Below are 20779 nucleotides of genomic sequence, written 5' to 3'. Positions count from 1 at the left end.
TTCTGTCTTCAACTTCTACATTACTGAATTCCTCTTTGTTGAGAGGAAGATTTCGGTTTCATGATATCGCTTGCTATTAATAATTACTTGTGCTGTTATGGTGTTTAAAATCCCCTTCCATGCTAAACTTTGCACGATAGCAGAACAAAAACATAGTCGTTGCTCTGAAAATGTACAACTTAGGTGTAAAACAAATGGGGGCAGAGAGCAATCAGGATTATGCAGGAGCAGATGGACACACCCAGGAGAAAGGACAGAGTCTCATCCGTTCACGTCATCTGAAAACCTGGCCCAGAGTATGTCGTCTTTATTTCCTTTAAGACCAGTACTAATTGCCTTGCATCTTACAGCCTAACTCTTCATGGCTAAGTCAAGAACAGAGCTTCAGTGTCTGTCAAGGGGAAAGAAAATTCCATCTGGGGGATGACCAGAAGCATCCGAGCAAGAACAAAATATTGTGCCTTTTAACTCGCATGTGGAGTCATGTGAGAGCAAGGTCTCCCAGCTCAGCCATGGGTTGGGAAAGCCCCTGTGTTCAGGCTCATTCAGCTCCTGCGCAATTTGGGAGGGGTGCTGCCTGCCTCGGTGTTTCTCTGGCACAGTGGTCTCCAAACGCAGCTGGGGCCAGACAGGCTCTGTATTTCTCTTGCATCCTGTGAGTTATGCGAGCAGAGGGTTTCCCAGCCCATGGGATGGGTATGAAGTGTGTGGCTTCAGCCGCTGGCAGGGTGAACCAGAGTTACCCCCTCCCAAGCACAGCCATGCATCAGCACGACCGCTGTGCCCTGGGACAGGGACAGCCGCGTCCACAGTGTATCCTTGCCCACGCTGGTGGCTTAGTATCTTCTGCCCCATGACATCCAAAGAGCATCTCTTACCAAGCTGGCAGCTGTGGGCTCAGGATATAACCTTGTGGTTTTGGGTGCAACCAACATCCTGACACAGGTGTCCTGGCTAATTGCTCACGGACGGAAATAAATTGAACAGAAACCCAAAGAACTCTGCAAAATGCTGTAGTGAAAGGTCTGGGAGGCAGCTGGAGGCACATTGGCTGTATGGCTTTGTGGGCAGAGATGGATATCCACAGGGGCATCTGGCAGAGGGTACCTGCTTTACGCTTCCCAGGCAGAGCTATGCTGAATAACCATCTTGTCTGTAGGAGGGAGCTCACTCCCGGGCTCTGCGTGCTGCCAGCTTGCAGCTGGGCTAATGCAAAGGAATGCACTCCCTAGCAATGCTTCTTTATAAATTATTTTTACTGGGGGATTTGAGTGTCGTTGCAGTGAATGTGTGTACAAATATCGGAAAAACAATGTGCGCTAGAGAAAACAAAGCGAAAAACCACCCGGCTTCCTATTCTTCCTGGGTAAACCTGTGATTTCTCCCACCTTCTTGAGTTGCAGTCTAATACAATATTGTACAGCCTGCTGTCTCCTTAAATAATTCCTGCTGGAGTAGCAAACACTGAGTACATGACTCGAATCCCATGAAGTTGTTTAGTTTCCAGTTCCACATCCTGAGGAGTTAAATCTCTGGGAGAAGGGAATGACTTGGGTGTCCCTCTGGGTGCTCTCCTGGCACAGAATAACTCCTGGCCTGTGGCTGGAGCTGGATATTTTGCAGGGGTTTCCAGTTTTACTGTCAGTCCTATTCTCCTGAGCTCCCATTTGCCTCTTCCAGCTCCTCACACATCTATCAGGGCTCAAATAAATGTGATATATTGATGCTTCACCAGTTTGAAATGTACTGCAATTACCAAACAAGAGGATTCATTTCATTTACCTCCAGCCAACTAGAAGTTAAGCATCTGGCTTAAACTAGTTGTCTATAGTCAGGGGAGAGGGATGGACACTGCCAGAAGTCAATTGCCTTCCTACTCAATTTAAATACCTTTCTTAGGCTAGGATCAATCACACGCTGAAAACCCTTGCCTCCCCATAGCTGTAGAGGAACCTAGAAAACCAACTTTTAGATAATTAAGGTGTGGTGACTTGAAACCCACCCTCAATATTTGTTTATAAAGCAGCTGTGAAACATGAGATCGGTGTGTTTAGGATTTTGATGGTGGAGCCAGAAGGGGGTGTGATGATCACCCATGGTGACTCTAAGAATAACAACCTGGCCTCTAGCCTTTAAGTTTTGCTCATCCGGAGTGTTTCAGATTTTTTTAGCTGAATCCAAAGAAGCATCTGTCAATTATAAAATTAATCTTGTCCCATAAATTGCTGCCTTTGCAAATAACAAGGCTGTAGAAGAGGAGGAAGAAGGAGAGACTGAAGGTGTCCCGAGAGAGAAGGCCAGCAGGGGATTTTTAATAATTTAACAGCGGCTGGAGTGTGAGCCCATGAGGTTATTTCTACACAGGACTTTGAACACGCACCAAGACATTATAACTTTCAGCCTCTCGCTCTCTAAGTTGAATCAAAAGGAATAATTTAGAGAAGAAAGTCTCTTGAACTGTTTGCCATGGGTTATGAAGCTCTGTTGCATCAGAGGAGTCTGGACATGCTATGTCTGCAGGTGCTGGGAGACCGCGGGGACACGGTGCAGGGATGGTGCCAGCTGCACCGGCGTTTCTGTCCTTCTTCAGCTGCTCTGCTGCCGGCTTCAGATGCTTTAGGAGACATTTATTTGTGAGCTGCACTCCAGCTTTCAACCGGCGGAGTACCATGTGTGCAGCAGTGGCTCAGCAATGTGAGTAATGCTGCTAAGAAATCAGAAAGTGGCAGCGGGGCTGGCAGTGCCAAGCCAAATCTGGATGGTTGCAGGTGAAAGCCAAGGAGAGCAAACAAAACCTGAGACAGAGGCAGCCTTCTTGCCATCAAAGCGATGCAGTCTGAGCAGCCACTCGTTTCTTGCAGTATTTAAGTGGTTTCATTAAGTTGAAGGAGTAATAGAATTCCTAAGGAACATGAGTCTATTGCATGCACTGAGTAGAGAATAATGCACATTATTGAATGAGACGCCCATGGGCAGGACCCCTCCTTGCATAGTAGTGAGGCCCTTTTGTGCCATGATGGGGCTGCCCAGACATACCTGAGCTGGGTTTTAACCAGCTGGCTCAGGCGCTGCTGACAGAGCTCAGCGTGGGACGCACACAAACCCTGCATGAGAATTTGCAGAAGTGGACCCTGTGGCCATAGCGTTAGCAGAGCCTTGGCCAGGCTCAGGCTGGCTCGGGTCGGTCGGGACTGACGTGCTTGCTTCAGCTGGACCCTACCCACAGACAGCCTCTGTCTGTCTTGTCAGCTCTGGAGCCAGTTGCTGCACCCATGTGAGAGCCAGCAGTGGTTACCAAGTCAATCTGAAAGTTGCTAGTTCTGGCTACAGGCTCTGGTCCTGCTTTGTTGTCAGGATGCCACACGACCAGACAGCTTGGAGTCTAGACTGCAAGGGTGTTTAGCATCTAATATCTTTGGCTGTGGGACCACAGAAATCTCGTTCCTTTAGGAAGAGGCTCAGGAATAGTGCTTTTCCCTCCCTGCCAGCTGGATCACATTCGTGGCATCTTTGAGAAAGAAGAGCATTGCCTTCGCAGCTGAATATCTAATGCTACAGGCAACTTTTTCAGGCTTTTTCTGGATTTGCATGCCATATAAACTATTCTCAAATCCCTTAGACCCTTAAATGAAGCCAGCTCTAAACTTGGTTGATACATCAGCAGCAGCTGCACAGTAGGATTTTCTAAAGTTATCTGTACAGAGGAATATGGTTGTGTGTCTTGCTCAATTCTGCTGAGATTTTCATCAGTATTAGGCCATGGAAGGTTACTATTCAAAAACAACAGGATAAATCAAGTAAAACTACCAAGAGTGGGAGAATATGCTATTTATTTACTACCATGTTAAACTGAAAGAGGGAAAGATGGGTAAAAATGAAAAATATTCCTTTTATTTTTTTTAAACCATAGAGCTTTCCCCTTTCTTTCCTGTCCTATATTTCCTAATGAAAGGAGGAAAAGTGATAAACTTTTCTTTACTCCTGCTTTTTTAGTCTATGGAAACTACAATAGCCAAATCAAAAGCCAAAATGTTTTTAAGACTCTCTTTTTATCTCCTTTTGTTGAAACGCACAAAACTAAAAGGTAGTGAAGGCCATCTATGAAATGTCTTTCTTTTCACCTTTTTTGCTAAACACATCGGAGCCTGATCAGCCCTAGAAAAAAAAATAATGATAGAACAGGGCAGTTGCTTTGTCTTTCAGGCACAGATTCAAAAATATGGATAGGTTTATATATAAATATATATACAGTAACCAAAACCTCAAATTCAAATACACCTGAGCTTTGGGGAAGTTTGTATATTCATTCAATCTTTGTGGCTTAGGCTCATCTGTAACAGAAATATTTGCAAATAGACAGAATACTTCCTCTTTAATCTTATCTAGTGATCTGTCTGTTTGTCTGGGTTTTTCCTAGAGATGGCCTCAGATCCTGATATCTGAGGGCTGCATGGCTAAATTAAGGCGAGATCATACCAAACTTCATAGAGGCCTTTCTTTCCTCTTGTTTGCCACGAACATTTCTTTCATTTTAATTCACTGGAATGAAAGACAGAGCAGCCATGTAGCCTGGCTCAGCCTCCGCTGGCCCTGTGCTTGGCCCACCTTTGGGAAAACATCTTATTTTGACTGATGGTTATTTGCTCTATGGGCAAACTGTGGCTGAGATGCACAAAATGGCTCTGCAAGAGCTGTGAGTCCTCTTTCCTGGGGCTCTTCCAGAGTGCTGAGCACATCCTGACCTTCGGCTCCCAGCTCTGGTGCCTCTGCCAGGCCAGTCAGCGTCCAAGGGTACCTCACCAGCTGCTCTTCAGGTCACACATCTCAGAGGGGAGAGTCATGGATTCGTGCCCAAGAGCTCTTTCCCCATCCACAAAGAGGAGTGTTTGAGGTTTCACGTCTTCAATGCCACCTTTAGGCAAGCCACTGCAGCTTAGCAACAGGGAAAAGATGGTGAAATGCTGGGATCTATCCGTGTGTGCCTGGCTAATTGCTGTAAATTAGCTTGGCCTATTTGCGCCCTTGAAGAACCCCAGGCACCACTGGCAAATAAAACAGACACACTCCAGCTAAGCACTGCGCTGCCTTCGGTTCATGCTCTCTCGGAGGACAAGAAGTTGATGAGGCTGTTTGGTAGCTCTTCAGACCAAATACTGCTTAGACAACTACCCTGCATTGTATTTTGAACAATTTATCATGGCCCTTACCTGCATCGGTAAATGCAATTACCCCTGAGATTTAGTGCACCGGGAAGGGCTCCAACTTCAACGGAGCCATGCCATGCAGCGTGGATGGAGAGCAATAGGAAAATTTTTCAGAGTTTTATTGTGTTCTTTCCTGTCTGTGTCCCCCCACGTTGCTCAGAGGGGTTTTGTCACCTCCCCGAGCATTTTGTCATGGGTAACTTCTCACCGCTTCAGATTCTCTGTATTCACTGTGCAAGACCTCACCAATTCCTACCAGTGCTCGTGTGGTTAATGGGTGAGAGGAGGGGAGAAGCACATCTGAAAGGAATGCAAGAAATATATAAACAATTTTATTAACAAGACCACGAAACTATTTTTTAATATATGCAGCCATTTACGAGGAGGAAATAAACAAATAAAAAAACCCACTGGGGAGACATGGTCAGTGTCAGAGAGCACAGTGAACTGGCACAGATGGTACGGGCGGGTTTGGGTAGGGTCCCTTTCCTCCACCCTACCTCCACCGTGGGCTGTCCCCGGCCAACGCCAGCCCCTATGAGCGGAGCCCCGCACTAAGGAGGTGGGGTGCCACGCGCGTCCTGCTGCGGTGCCAGCGACGACGCCAGCTGCGTCAGGGCTCGGGCGATGACGGAGAGGTGGCTGTTCATCGTCCGCAGCTCTGCCAGGATGTCGCTTATGTTCACCGATGCCTGCTCGGAGCTCGGGGGCATGGCGTGGGCAGCTGGTGGTGAGGAAGCAGCCCCCGGAGCCCTGTCTCCCATGGGTGCGGCCTGGGGATTTCCATCATGGGAGGGGTGCGGGGGTGTGCTGCTGCAGCGCTTCATGCCTTCCAGGGAGCCCGTTCTTATGGGTGGCTGGTCTTCCTCCTTCCCTTGAATGGTGGCAAGCGTTGCAGAAGCGAGGAAGGGCAGCCAGTTGATGAGGTGGGTGGCACTGCCGGGTGGGACTACTGGCAAATAAAGTCCAGGGTGCAGGGATGGAGTAGAGGCAGGTGGTGCAGGAAGAGAAGGGAGTCCAGGGTGAACAGTGGCAGCAGAAGCTGATGTTGATGGTGGAATAGGAGGCGGTTTGGGATGTAAGGCTGCAACACAGGCAGGTAAAGGTGGTGAAAATGATGCAGTACCAGCGTCAGAGGAAGAGGAGGGCGATGCTGCAGCTGTGAAAAGTCCAGGTTCTTCAGAGGTTGGTGGTGAAGTGGCAGCAGGTGGAGCATCAGGCGTGCAAGGGTCTGAGTCTGCAAGGAAGACACATCATGAGCCTTGATTCACACGTGTACTTACATACATGGACTGTTGCTTGCTGTCACTTCAGTGGGACTAGGTCTTTTTGATGAAAGGGGGAACTTCATCAGCTACTAGTAATACTCTCTGTAGGCCAATTAGAAAAGAACAGACATACTCAAAGACAAGAGCCTACTGTAGGTAAACATGCAACTTAACATTATAAATCTAAATTATCCTTCCACTCTCATTCTTCATAAAGCCTGTGGACAGGCCTTAACATTTTTCTGGTTGACATCTCATAGGTATGCATTAGCTGGTGAATTACCTACTGTGCTTTCCTGGCCAGCCATGGAAGGATGGTAATGTCCTACCTGACTCAGATCTCCCGTGGAGATGTGAGGGCTGGACGGCTGCTGCCTGAGCCAAAGTTAATTGCTGCTTCATAGAGGGTCCCAGTTTTCAGCATTCTGGTTTGAACAGATAGGTCAACACCAGAAATAGTAAGAGCTAGTTGGTGGCTTAAACTCTTCAATAATTTTACTTTTGTGTGGAAGCATGACAGAGTTCACACAATTAAACTTAGATGTAGATCCCCGTCTGTAGATATTTAGCAGCTTGAGCTATGAAAATCAACAAAGAAGAGACAGAAAGAAATTGTTGACATTGGGCATCCCAGCTCGACACCTATGCCATCTTGCAAGCAGTTCAGTGGACCTCATCCAATGTCCACTAAAGTCACTAGAAACATGCTTGCTTGGACTGAGTCCAACATATACAGTGTAGGATGATAGAGCAGCCTCTGGGGGATATGCAAAGACTTGGAGAGCCACGCTATGGTCCAAGGTGCTCTACCCACTGTGCCCAGCTGGTAAATACTGTACAGTAAGGATGATCTTATTTTTATAATAATTCTGAAAGCCAGAATTATAATAGGAAATTTTAGCCTTTCAACACCCTCAAAGATCTGCGTAAGCGGAATTACTATACCACGCCGTAGATCTTCATTTTAGCATTGGGAACACATTATGCAGAAGGTGGTGAGATGCTACAGGAATGGTCAGTGTAAGACAGATGGATTTTAAAACTACTTCTGTTGCAATTAAGTGCAAATTTTAAGGCACTGCTGTGGATACAAAGACACAAATTAATAGATTTATCTAGGTTAAGACAACCTAGAGAAAGCCAAGTACTGAAGTGTTAACACCATACCATTATTATTTCTGGCATCTAAAAAATCTGATGTGAGAAATCCATTTTCATTACTGGCTGGTTTGGTATTCCAGATAGCAAACTGAAACTGTACGTCAAAAGCAAATGGAGGCTTTTCCCTGTCATTTCTAACACCAAACCAATTGGACATGCAGCCAACAAAAGTCCATCTTTGTTCCACATGGGACCACCATGTTTTCCCTAACCAAACACACATGTTGGTTGGAGGGGATTATGACACAAAATTCAGCATGCCCTTATGTCCCTGAGTTTTTTATGGAAAGTTACTGCAAGTTCCTTGAAACAGTTTCCTTCCTTTGTGTATTGGCTTTCTTCCCAACACAAGGTCCCTGCCTACACAGGCACTCGATCCCTGTTCACTAGAGGTGGACTGAGGATGCTGGATGTTGGGTTTTCAAAGTGTTATTGATTGGGTTTTGGTTTTTCAAAACAAAAACAAAAATAAAGCACAGTTCAAGTCCAGGTTCCATTTCCATCCAAACCACCAAAGTTTGCAAAGGGTGAGATGAAAGATTCAGGTTTGGCTCAATCATAGTGTTAACCAGAACAGTGTTTATGGTCCATTTATAGCATGGCTAATCCCTGTCCACACCAGCCAAACAAACCAAATTAAGTGTAATGTTTTTCCATACCTTGGAGAGCAGAGGAAGCTCAACAAACCTTGAGGTAATCTGGTTTAGCACTGTGACAAATAACTCTCACAAATGATTCTTAAATGGTTAAAGAATAATTGGGGTTAAAATACAAGGAGTAGTAACTAATATGGACAAATATAGAGACAAAAATCTGGTCACCAAAGGCTCTTCTTTTAGCTGCAATCTTTCCAAACAGCATGGCTTCCCTATCAGAAGCCACAGCTTTGTCATGTCCCTAATCCCCCTTTAAGATTTATTTATGCCATGCAGCCTTTTAAACACATCTTGCTCAGCTTGCTCAGGCTCCCATACTTCCATCTAAGAAATTCCACACGGGCGTCTGGGCACCCGTGCAGGGGTCCTGGTGTAACCAGGACATGTGGAGGCAGTTGCACCACTCAGATCAACAGCCGGGTATGTGCACAGCTGACATAGTGCAGTCTGCGCACCCAGAGCGACTGCTTGTCTGGACAGGGTCTGACCCAACTGCTCAATATCCAAAGACCCAAACTGATGATGAAAATTGCAGAATCACAGAATCCCTGAGGTTGGAAGGGACCTCTGGACACTGTCTAGTCCAAACCCCTGCTCAAAGCAGGATCAGCTAGGGTCAATAATTTTTTCTCCATGGACAAAATTGCTAGGGCATGTTTGAGAAAGTCCAGGAATATGGAAGTCCTAAGCACGATGAAGCATGGAGTAAGCTACTAGTTGCTTATCATATACAACAGGATGATTCTATTTATTTCCTTCCTCTCTAAGTTTGTTTTATCTGAATGTTGCAACTCATCACAACTCTAGTGCTTGCTTTTTTTCACTTTTTTGTACAGCCCCAGCAGAAGGAGAGTCTTCTTAACTGGAGCATCCAGGTGCACACTCACTCCGGGGGGTGTTAGATCTGCATCTAGCCAGAGCTGTAGCTAAGTGGAGTTGGATGGATGCCTGCAGAGAACAGAGGTGTTGAAGACAAGTGCTCAGACAAGTACAGTGACCTTCCCTAAACACAAACACTCACCTGTGCATGGTCATTTAGCATCCTCCAGTACACCCAGTCTACAGAAGATGGGTAGGTACTATAGTGTACTTCTACATGCAAAGACTGACTGTTTAAGGTAGGCTTCTAGCTTAGAATAAAACTTATTTCACCAGTTAGGAAAGTTAATCCAGGACTCAGAAAACCTGGGTTGGGATTGCATTCATCTAAACAACTGAACTGTAAGTGCCTAGTGAAGAAATTCCCTGAAAGCACCTGCATTTTCTATGTTGTACATAGAGGGAAAGCCCGCAAAGGGAAGGCTTAGACACATAGGCTGTATCTCTCTGAACAGACTCAGAGTCACTTACTTCTTTCTACTGAGTGCATAGGGAGCTTGGCCTCATCCTTTAGGAGAACTGGTTTACTGAGATGGGATTCATGTCACCTTTAGCTTTAGCAGTCTACGGTATAGATACCTACATCTTATCTAATTCCCTAGCCCTTCTTCACAGTCATTGGATTAAATAGGTCTAGCATCACCTCTTTATCGCTAGAATGAGAAATATATGTCCTCATCTCTTTGCTGGGGATAACGTAGGATAACTAACTCAGATGTGGATGCCATACACTGAAAATGCCTACATTTCAAAAGAGAAATCCTATACCAGGTGCATAAAAATAAGATGGGTGCCCAGCTTAGAAACACTGGATGCCTAACAATTACTACCCTCCTGATCTACTACAGATCTCCCAAAGAGAAAGCAGTTGCATATCTTTGTGTTACCTATTTACAAGTAATAGGGAATACTTCTGTGCTGCCAAGTCTGAGAGGACCTTGGGGTGTTAAAAACTGACAGGACTGTAAGTAGGCCAGGTGATACGGCAATGAGAGAGAGCAGAGGAGCACCTCGAGGAGACGATTTCCTGGTACGTTGCCTGCCCATGATGATGGATGTTACCAAAAGATTAATGGGCTGCCCTGTGAGAATGGGGAAACTAAAGTTATTTTAAATGCATTCACCTGTATGAGAAGAGCATACATTTAACTTTTCAGGCAGTCTTGGCTGTCTTAGCTGCTTTTGTTTGACTGATTTTATCTGCCTTGCAGCCAAATTGCTGCAAACTCTGATTTCTTAGTCTTTTGTCAGCTAACAAGGGAAAGGTCTGTGAAGGAGAAACCTTGAGGGAAAAGCAGGGGCATGACTTTCCGCTGGCTAGCACACTGCGTGGGATTCAGCTCATCTAACATTAGCCATTTAGCTGGCATCTAGTCCAAGGCAGTCGTCTGGGCTCCAGCAGAGAAAGAAGCACCTCCAGGGATAAGCCATCCCAAGCTATGAGGTCCTTAAGAAGGGTGGGAGGATCATACTGTGGAGTGTCCCTCCCCTTCCAGCACTTCTTGTAGGACTAAGACAACTATCTTAGATGGGTTGACCAATTTCTAAATGGCTAAGTTGGGTGAGCTGGATTCCTCACTTTATATATAGATGTAGCAAGTAATTTCCTATCAAATCAGAATAATAGATGGGTATTGCTGCCTCTGTGTTCCCATGGAAGGCATAAAACCATGGAGATAAGGTTTAAGGTGCAAGAAAGTAGAGACTTAGGCCCCTAGAGTGCTTCAAGAAATGAGCCGGTGATAATCTTTCAAGTGAGTCAGCACTGAACAAACAACCTATTTCAATGGTAAGGACATTAAGATGTTGAAATGAGTAATGCAGTCCCTTCGATGACACAGTAACCTGCAGGAGGCCTTTGTGCACTGTCCTTTCTGCTCAGGTTTGTGAAGTTGCTCTAAAGCTAGCAGCGTCTGCATGTGTGCCTGTGAGACCGAGTGCGTGCACGCACTCCCACTTCGTTTTGCAGCTGCTTCCCAAGAAAGTCTAAATATATGCCTGCCTCCTCTTTCTGGTAAGAAGTGAAACTGAAGTCCTAACAGCTTGTGGTAAATGAAAGTCCAATAGCAACGTTTGCGTAAGCAAGGGCGGTACTGCTTTTGCACGGACAAAGTCCATCTTTGGGATCAGGAGTCTTGTACAAAATATTAATTTGAAAAACCACATCAGTAGATCACAGTGTTCAAAATCAGCCCTATTCCTCTAGTTTTCAAATTCAGTCTCACCCGTCACTCACACAATTAAAAAAAAAAAAGATTTTGGAAATAATTGTAGATTACCAGAACCATGCTGTAACGGGGCATGTGGCCAAGTCTGTCGCAGAGTCCAAGACGTTTCACCAAAAATACCTGAACTCTGTCTCTGTGCTGTCACATTAAAAACCTACTGGCTGAGTCACTTCAGCAAGGCTCCTTCCTCTGGCCTCTTGCTCTTTGAGCAGCCTAATAGCAATCCACAAGCTACTCTACAGATTTTAATTTGCTTACGAGTTTTTCTGACTTCATGATGCAGAGACTTGTGCATCTTTGGAATTCTTCTTCTTTTTTTTTTTTTTTTTTTCCTTTTAATTGTGGTCTGGTTTGGGGTTTGTTTCTCTTCTTTCAGGTACAGTACACCAGGCCTAGCTGGACTGGGCTTTATGTGACTAATCACATTATGACTCCTGTGGAGTTGTGCTCTTTCAAAATTTCTTGAGTAATAGTCTGTTATGAGTACATACTTATTTCCATGTCATGCGAACAAATTTGTTCTCACAGTTTGTCATGGGCCATCTGCTTTTTCATCTTTGTCCCTGGCTTAATTTCAGTGAGATTTTATTCACTTCCTGACAAAATGTACATTTTTACACTCATTTGGGACCAGATTTTCCAAGAACCTGAGGTCCTTCTTTGACACCTATGGGACAAAGCCAGACTTTTTGAAGTGCTCAGCAGTTCCTGTTATTTTCACAAAAGAAGAGTCCCTGAGGATGCCCCTACATCTCAGCGTGGAGAAGGAACAGGAAAAGAGGAGGTAGGCATGTTGGCGAGGTAATATTGTTGGGCAGCAGGCAATTCTTCATGACAATTTTCATTGCCTAACACATTTTTCCCGCTGTGCTCAAAGCACCGCACAGACGAGTCTCACACTGGCTGCACTTTATGGGGACCAGACTGAAAAATTAAATGCCTTGACAGAAGTCCACAATGGAGCCAGGAGCAAAGGCCACTTTCATCTTCCCCATCAACTGACATTGCCAATGCAGCCCTCTGATGGTTCCTTTACCCTACTCCTCTATTAATGCATCTTCTTAAATGGGGGAAGCCTTTTTTCCCTCCCCTTTGCAACACAGAAATAAGGCACAGAAGGAAAATCTGTTGTGTTTAAGGAGACTGCCAGCCCAGCCCTCCCTGTAGCCATGCAAGGACATCTTCTCTTCTCCACCCACGTGTGCTCCCCTTCCTAGAAACTTACTGAGGAAGGAGAAGTGGCTGGAGAGAGTGTTTAAGTCCTCTGAAACTAAAATAAGACTGACAGCTACTTCCAGATTGCCAAAAAGAAACAGTAAGGAGAAGAAAGCATTATAATTAATCAGACCACTTTGTCCATTTTGTCTTGTGTTTTGCTTCTGTCAATGGTCAGCAAATGCTGCCTCAAAGGAAGATATCAGAAAGTCTTCAGTAACAGTTATGCCATTGTCTGCTGTAGGAAATTTTCTTGACATTCCATTAATGAATCAGGTTTTTGGCCCAGGACAGATGTTTCCATTGTCTACGATCACCTTTTATACAATGTAGGCCAACAAATTTAATTTAAGATCAGGCTCAAAATGGACTGCAACTGTATGGGCTACAACTGAAAATAGAGCTGGTGCTTAATTACCTCTTTGAATCTGGCCATTAGCTACACCAAAAGGTTTTTCCTGTCTTGAAGCAGATAGCATTTGCAACATGTTTAATTCTTCTGAGAGTCTTGTTTTCTTTCCTTAATAAGTACTATTGTGTTTCTAAATGTCCCTATTATGTTCTTATTAGCCTTGTAAACATCCCATCCTTTTTTTATTATTTTTATTTTTCCTGTTTCTTTTTTTCTTTTTCTCTTTTCTTTTTCTTCTTCCTTTCTTTTTTCTTGTTCTTTGGCAAGGTTTTGTTCTCGATTAACTCCTATAGCAATAAGTTTCTCAGGTTAGTTTTGCATTGTGTGAGAAGTTTTTCCATTTGCACAACAGATTTTTGATACTAATAGCATTTTCTCTGAAACCACCTGTGTATTTAGTCTTTGTACCTTTCTCAATAGCACTTCCTGCCACACATGGCCCTAGAATAAGCCTGTGATCACATGAAATTCGGCAGGTACTAAAAGACACAAAAGAGAAGACAGAGGATGTGTATCTTTTGCCTTTAGTCCAAAGTCTGAGGCAACCAGGAACATTATAGAAACAAATCCTGAAGTTCCAGACTTTTTGGTTTTTTTTCTTTGCTGGTTTGAGATTAGTTTAATTTCTTTACATATATGCTCTAGAGATTGCAAAACAGATTCAGATGTTGTTTAACCAAATGTAGTTATATCAACCTGCTCTTTTTTCCCAGGAAAAATACGAGACACACCATGCAATCTTATGGTTTTAGTAACCAGTGAGTCAAGTCTGGAAATTCAGTACACATGAGTCAATGAGATTTCAGGTTCCTACAGAACGTCCAGCAAGGACATTGTTCAGCCAGCAGTGGACAGGCCTCTGTTGCCAACACCGCACGGCTCTTCTTGGGCTGATTAATGAAACAAACTACATCCTGGTTGGGTTACCCTGAACCTCTGCCGTGTTATGGCAGATGGAATTGTCCCTCCCAAAGGCTTGTCACAGCAGTGTTCCCCACTGAAACACAGTAACTATATCTTTTCCTGGGTATTTACCATCTGACTGCCCCAGCACAAGGCTTCTGCTAAGCCTTAGCGTCTACATAAGAATTTTATACTATAGCAGACCAATGGTCCAGCAGTCCTTACCTTGTACCATTTCTCAAGCTCTGGAAACTCAGTACTTAAATAGAAGAGACGATGAAAAAGAGTGCAGGAAGCCTCTTGTCCCATCTTGAGCAGAACCAAGGCTGTTGGCCCTCCTTGGTGAGCAATGTTTGGGTTAAAGAGGGAGAGGCTGAGTAGGAGGCCATGATTAGACATAGCACAAGAGAGTGTCTCTGCAAGATTAACTTGGCTGTTGCACTGCCTAAGAGTCCGCAGGCCAAAACCTGCTTGTCAAGCTAAAGGTGGACACTTTGGCTGTACAATAAAGACCCCCTAGGTGATCTGAAGATGACAAGGGAATGATCTTGCCTTAAGTATGCAAGAAAAGTAGGAACTAACTCATGGAATTTATTAAATTTTCATATATTTCCCAGTATGTTTCATGCCCAGAGAGATGGTGCCATTTTTAGGAAAATAATCTTGTAATGAAAATCCCCTGAAACTGCACAGCCTGAGGTGCTTTTTCTTGTCTTCATACACTGAGGAACCGCATAGGCTATATCTTTCCTACAGAGTTAATCTGGGTGGGAGACAGCCATATCTGAACACCTGAGTTATGCCAGTCTGGACATGAATTATTTCCCTGAATGACCCTACTGCATCTTCGCTGTTTGTGAACTTTCCCGAGTGTGTTGGGAGAGTCAGAGGGGAGGAGGCATATCTCATAATTTTTTATATTTAGATACCCTGGGATTCTTTCCCAATCTCCTGTGTCAGATGTGGGGGAACTTGTTTACTCTAAGGAAAGGCTTTCGGGAAAGTCCTTGAAAGATTCAACTCACTCATGATCGAACCTGGGTCCTCACTGCAGAGCGGGTGAGTGCCAGCCCACGGCCAGACAGGACCCAGTCTGCTTATCCTCTCTTGGGGCTCCTGGCCTGGCCTGAAACCACCTCCTAAGCCCGAAAGAAATTTTTAACAAATGCAGATTCGTTGCCCTGGAGACATACCTTTCGTCCTAACTTTCATTTCAACTGCTAGATATGCCCAGGCAATCGTGGCAGGCATCTTGGAAATGCTGTCTTCACAAAGACATTTTGTCTCCACTACATTTTCATTTTACACCCAAGTCTAGCCGGAGGTGAATTCTTTTGTTTAATGAAGAGCCACAGCTCCTTTGGAACAAAATGTTCTCCTGTAAGCCGGGTGAGCCGCTGGTTTTATTGAAGAATAGTCCTGCAGACCAAGACAATGCTGTACTTCACTACCCTTTTTGAATTACCACTCTGTCATTTCCCAGAGGAACATGATCGGCCGACCACTAAACTCTGCTTTAAGATCTTATGCCCGATCTAAATGAGACAGAATGAAGCCCTGGAGAGATTTCAACCGTTGCTTTGTTGAAACAACATTGCTTTGTTTGGAATGTATTTGCCTTTGTACTGGGGAATGAAAATGTAACCCAGTGCCCAGTTTTGAGATATATAAATACAGCGCTTTTGGTAATGTAGCATATATAAAGAGATCCATAGCATATACTCTTTCTTACACAGCCCTTCTTCTTGGAGATCTTCAACCAGTTTTGAAACCTTCAAGCCTTGAGCCTTGTGACAGCTTGGTGAAGGAGGAGCATATAATTTCTGTGTTACAGGCTGGCACAGTGACCCAGTTAGGAAATCTGTAGCAGACTTGAAATGAAACCCAGACCTGTGCTTGCAACAGTAAACTCAGCCTTCCCCTACATTCCGTTCGATTACACTAGCCAGTAGCCACCCAAATGTACATGACACCCACTCACAGCTCCAGTCAGTGGTCACCACCACTTGACTCCCAGGTATTCTCTGTGCTTAACTTTAATACCCTTAGATTATAATCTGAATTAATCTAGGGATATGATCCAGATCATTTCACCATATGGTTGAATCCAACTATGACAACAGTTGGACAACTGAGACAGTTGGACTTTTTCCTACCCCTTCTCACAAATTCACTGTTGCTTCAATGCACCTTGGGGCAGAGATTTTGTGAACCCAGGCCCTTGCTTTACCATTAACTGTGTATGGCACATCACCTTTATCAGCTGTGTGCCAGCAGTCAGAGAATTTGGGGTGTGATGGACGTGACAAGGATGGAGGAACAGCACTAGGAGCTCCCCAGTCCCTCGTCCCTCCACCTACCCACCCTTCCTACCACGTGTCCTCCTGAATAACTAACTGGAGGAGACGTTCGCCCACTCGGAGAGCAAACAAACATGTCAGCCGTGCACAAACAGAGGCACTCTTGTCTCTCTGTCTGAGTCCATGTCCTTTGATCACCACAGGTACCAACTCCCGTCTGATATTTTGGGCTGTGCAGGGTGGGCTTGGATGCTCGCTGCGTGGAGGGAGACACCTCGGCAGGGCAGGAAGGAGTGATTCAGCTACTCCTCACTCCGAGTCAATATTTACCCAGCGGCTCTGGGTTTGGGGGAGGGATGGTCTCTCTCTGGGCTCACGTTCCCACCCTCCTGAGCGAGGTAGCTGGAGCCACCAGCCCAAGAGGGTGCTAGCAGCCTTCTCCTGGGAGCACGCCCTCTTTTTTTAGGCTGCATCTTGCATGCAAACTGGCACGCTGCGTCTGCGTCTCTTTTTCTTGTTTTTTTTCTAATTGTAGTCTGAAGTTTTCCTTAATGGGACAGAGAAGTCTTTGAGACTGGAAATGTGCTCTTCTCTTTGTTTCTGGTAAGACATAACACTGGCCTCATGGGACCGCACTCCAACAGGGATATTTTAGTTCTGCCTGGCTCAACTTCTTGCTGGCCTGCGGTCTGATTGCTATTTGTCACTGGGACTGCAAGCACTGGGGAACAGAGACTGCCCTCACTGCAGCTGCTCTAGTAGACTGGAGCCTTGAATTTGGCTGGGCTTCCCAAGCATTTCCACGAGGCAAATAGTAACACTAATTTCAGCTGGACACTGTATTCCTTGCTTACATTCCTAAAGGGCCGTGTTGTGCTGCTTTTGCCTTGTTCTCTACATTAAATGTATTGCTAGATTTCACCCTGGGGGTTGTTGCATGCTGCTGGTGGATGATTATATTCCTCTGTTTGAGAGATTGAAAATGAAAGACCACTTTGAGATCCCTTCTGATAGATGGAGTTACCCTTCTGGCCCAGTCCCCGGTATGATTTTGTGAAGGTGTTGGGGTTTTTTGTTTTTTTGGGGGGGAACCATGCCGACTGTAAAACCACAGCAAAATTATTTTTAATTGAGGAAAATTTCTTTAAGACAGATCAGCCCCTTAAAAAGAGACAAATGGAATGAAATGCTGCAGTTCAGAAAGTCCTGCAGTATTTGGGAAATAGGGCAGTTTGCTGCAAAGGGAGGAGTAAAGAGCTGAAGTCAGGAGAGTTGCAAAAAAAGAAAGACCCAGAAAATGAAGTTGCTTATGAGTTATGTTATCAAAACTTCTCACAGCACAAGAGATGAGATCGTAGAGGCAAGTTTATTCTCAGCACATGCGTGGAAAAATGTAAACCTCAGTAAGAACCACTGAGTAAACCTGAGAAAAGAAAATGACTGTGCCTGGAAATGTTTAGGGGATGGTGTTTGTCAATTAATGAAATGAGAGGTCACTGTTTGCAGCTCAGTACACAGCAAAGACGTACACAGACTAAGTCCAAAGGAGGAGATTTCTTCTTTTTCCCAAGTAAGAGGAATGCAGGGAAATTTTGCTCTGTGTTTCACCTGCAATTGATTTTTTTCTTTCATAAAACTTGGTGATTATTGAGAAGAGAAAGTTTGCTCTGTGTGGCTGGGCAGGGGGTCACAATTACTTACGCCACCAGGTTCCTGTTTGCCTTCAGGTTTGTTGATTTTGATGACAAGTCTTTACCACTTGGTTTCTTAGTTGTGTCAGCAGCTTTCCCAACCGCGTAGTGATGCTTTTTGTGTTACGCTATGCAAACAGGAGAGCAGCTCAAGCCAAAAAGCACACATCGAGATCGTACTCCCAACTTTAAGCAACCTCGTGGTTTGACTAAGTTTGGATCCAGCCTCATGGTTTGGACTCATGTCTAATAGAAATACACAGATATCTCCAATAACGTATTTTAATGGAAAGAGGAAGTTTTCTAAGGACACAATACATGCACCTTGTTGGGGAAGGCTCCTCTTTATGCCAAGAAGCTTCTCTTTTTCCTGGGGGAGCCACTTGCTTTACGAACAGGACTGCCTTAAAAAGGGGAGGGAGGGGGATTGTGGCAGCATCGAGAATCTTCAGCACACCAAGAGGAAGAAAGACCAAAGGGTCAGCTGCCTTGTAAAAGGAGGGCTGCTTGATTAACTTTATGGAAAGAAACTGAGCTGTAAAATGATGGCATTTAATCTTTAACAAGGACTGTGAGTTGGGTAGTCTGCGCTAGCCCAGGACCATTAGGAGACCAAGGTCAGAAGGAGCCCGGACGCCACCGGGAATGTGAGGAGAGACAGGCTGGCAAAGCGGCAATGTGGAAGAGCCGAGGTGCAGCTACCGAAGCCCATAAAGGGGTCAATGAGCAAACTCAGGCAGGATCCCAGCTTAGAAAGGAGAGAATTAAGTCTTCCAAGGCAAAAAAAAAAAACAAACAAAAAAACCCCAGCAATCCCCCCCCCCAGCATCCCCCTATACATCTGTTCCATAGATGTTGATTACTCAACCCCTCATTGCAGAGGGGTTGGACTAGATGACCTTTGAAAGTCCCTTCCAACCCAAACTATTCTATGATTCTATGATTCTATGATTCTATTGCCACAGAGACAGGGAGCCCATTTCAAGACAACATTGCCACTCAGTCTCTCTGGGCAGTGTGAAAGCGCATACGCCTTCGGAAATGACTACAAGAACCCCAAATCATCCCTGCATAGCTCGCGCTACAGCTAATGCTGTCAATGTAATAGCAGCAGAGGTTTGGAACAAAACACACAGTCCAACACAGTGTGTACAACGTCAGACGGAGGTACTGCACTTGGCCAGTCCCTGTGACATTATAATTAGAGACGGGGCTTGAATCAAACATCCAAATGCGGAGCAGTGCTGTGAGTCAGCTGAGACGTGCACACCAACATTGTCATTATCCTGAATTTTGTCATTTATAACAAAATCCAAGCACTGCAATCTGCAGGATGGTCAAAATTTGGGTTGAGAGACAACCCGAAATTTGGTATTTATCCCTGCTCTCCAAGGCCCAAATTCAGTAAAGTGTTTAAACACATAGCTGGGAGACTATGGGATTTTGGGAGTTGTGAAAAAGCTGCCTAAAGTTGAGCCTTCCAGAGCAGAGATAGACCTCAATTTTTAGGACCCCCCAAATGAGCACACGTCCCCAATTCAAGCACCCCTAACTTGACCTTAAGGAAAAATAATTTAAGCTCCATGTCTATCTCTGACTGGCATGGCTCTGATGAGAGAAGAAAAGTTAATCTGTCACAGAAAAAAACGGCAAACAAATATCTCAAAGAGGAAACTGATTAAAGTGATTTAAAAATATATAACCACGCCACAGCAGATGCCAGCGAAACCTAGCATTTTGGGGTGAGACCTGCCAATCCTGCTGAGCACACCATGTAGTACAGCTCCCTTCCTCAGGCTGCCGGAGTATTCCCTGCATAGCAGCTTGAGCTAAAGGTGAGATGTGAACTGTCATCTGAAATGTCCTGGTTCATACGAGTTTCTTTGCCAACGCACCATATGTCAGTACAGAAAGTATTTTTGTAACAGAAATGACTGGGGAGCACTACAAAGCAAATGCACCTGATCTTAGAGGACTACAGTAGCATGGAAGCATGTTAGTCTGCCAGGCAGAGAGGGGCAGGGGGTTGTAGATTCCCTCTTGCTGGCCAAGGGAGCATTAGTAGGCAATGCGCTTTTGAACACCCAACCCACGGCCAGGCCTGCTTTGGGAAACCAAAAGCGCGGTGCAATGCCAAGTGTCTATTCAGAGCCCAGCAAGCCCATTATGAAAGCTCATACTCTTTCTGCAGGTCATTTCTTTCCACCCCCAAACTTCCTGATGCATTGTGAGGACAGCCACTCTCGGAAAACAAGAAAACCTCACTACCTATTTGCCAAGGAGCTGTTCCATTAAAGGCCTGATTACCTTGAACAGGTGAGAAAGCACTTGAATTCTGCTTGAATTCAGTTTCGTCTCTTTCTTACATGTGTCCTGTAGTAGGTATGTATGTATGAAATGAGCCATTCTAACAACCACGGCCTGAGAAAACATACTCTACAGCCAGTCACTTTTTTTTTTTCTTCCTTCCTTTATCAATAGAGGCAAATAAAATCCTTCAAACTTACCAGTTGCTTACTCCAATTATTGCAAATCTTTGGGGCTGATCCTTCTCAGTGCAACTGGCTGCATCAGCGTTTGGCCCCTGCACTTCTTTATCCTGGATTTCGCTGCCCCCAGGAACCCTCAAATCCAAATGTTTTGCGGACAAGTTTGCAAGCACAATTTTACTAACTTTTGCCAATATAGCATCTGCACAAGAGATAAGGAGTGCATGCATTCCCTCTTCAAGCGCTGAATTAGATTCATTTAGCAAAGTTGCAATTCAACCTAAATGTCTCGTAAAATCTACCGATAGATTTTTATCCACTGTGCAGTAGAGTGGGATCAGCCCCTAAAGTAACAAATTTTAAGAAAACCCTA

The 20779-nt window shown here is 44.9% G+C and overlaps 1 protein-coding gene across 1 annotated transcript in view; it reads right to left on the bottom strand.

Moving 5' to 3' along the window:
- Positions 1-5758: 5758 nt before the first annotated feature.
- The window catches only part of RUNX2 (RUNX family transcription factor 2), a 228634-nt gene continuing 213613 nt past the window's right edge, over positions 5759-20779 (bottom strand). The window contains exon 6 of the mRNA XM_076332626.1: positions 5759-6441. Within this exon, the coding sequence (XP_076188741.1) occupies positions 5759-6441 (683 nt within the window). The remainder of the gene's footprint in view (positions 6442-20779) is intronic.

This window comes from Aptenodytes patagonicus, chromosome 3, assembly GCF_965638725.1.
Source record: "Aptenodytes patagonicus chromosome 3, bAptPat1.pri.cur, whole genome shotgun sequence".
Classification (NCBI taxonomy): Eukaryota; Metazoa; Chordata; class Aves; order Sphenisciformes; family Spheniscidae; genus Aptenodytes; species Aptenodytes patagonicus.
The sequence above is the reverse complement of the archived record's forward strand: the minus strand, read 5'-3'. Positions and strand labels throughout refer to the sequence as shown.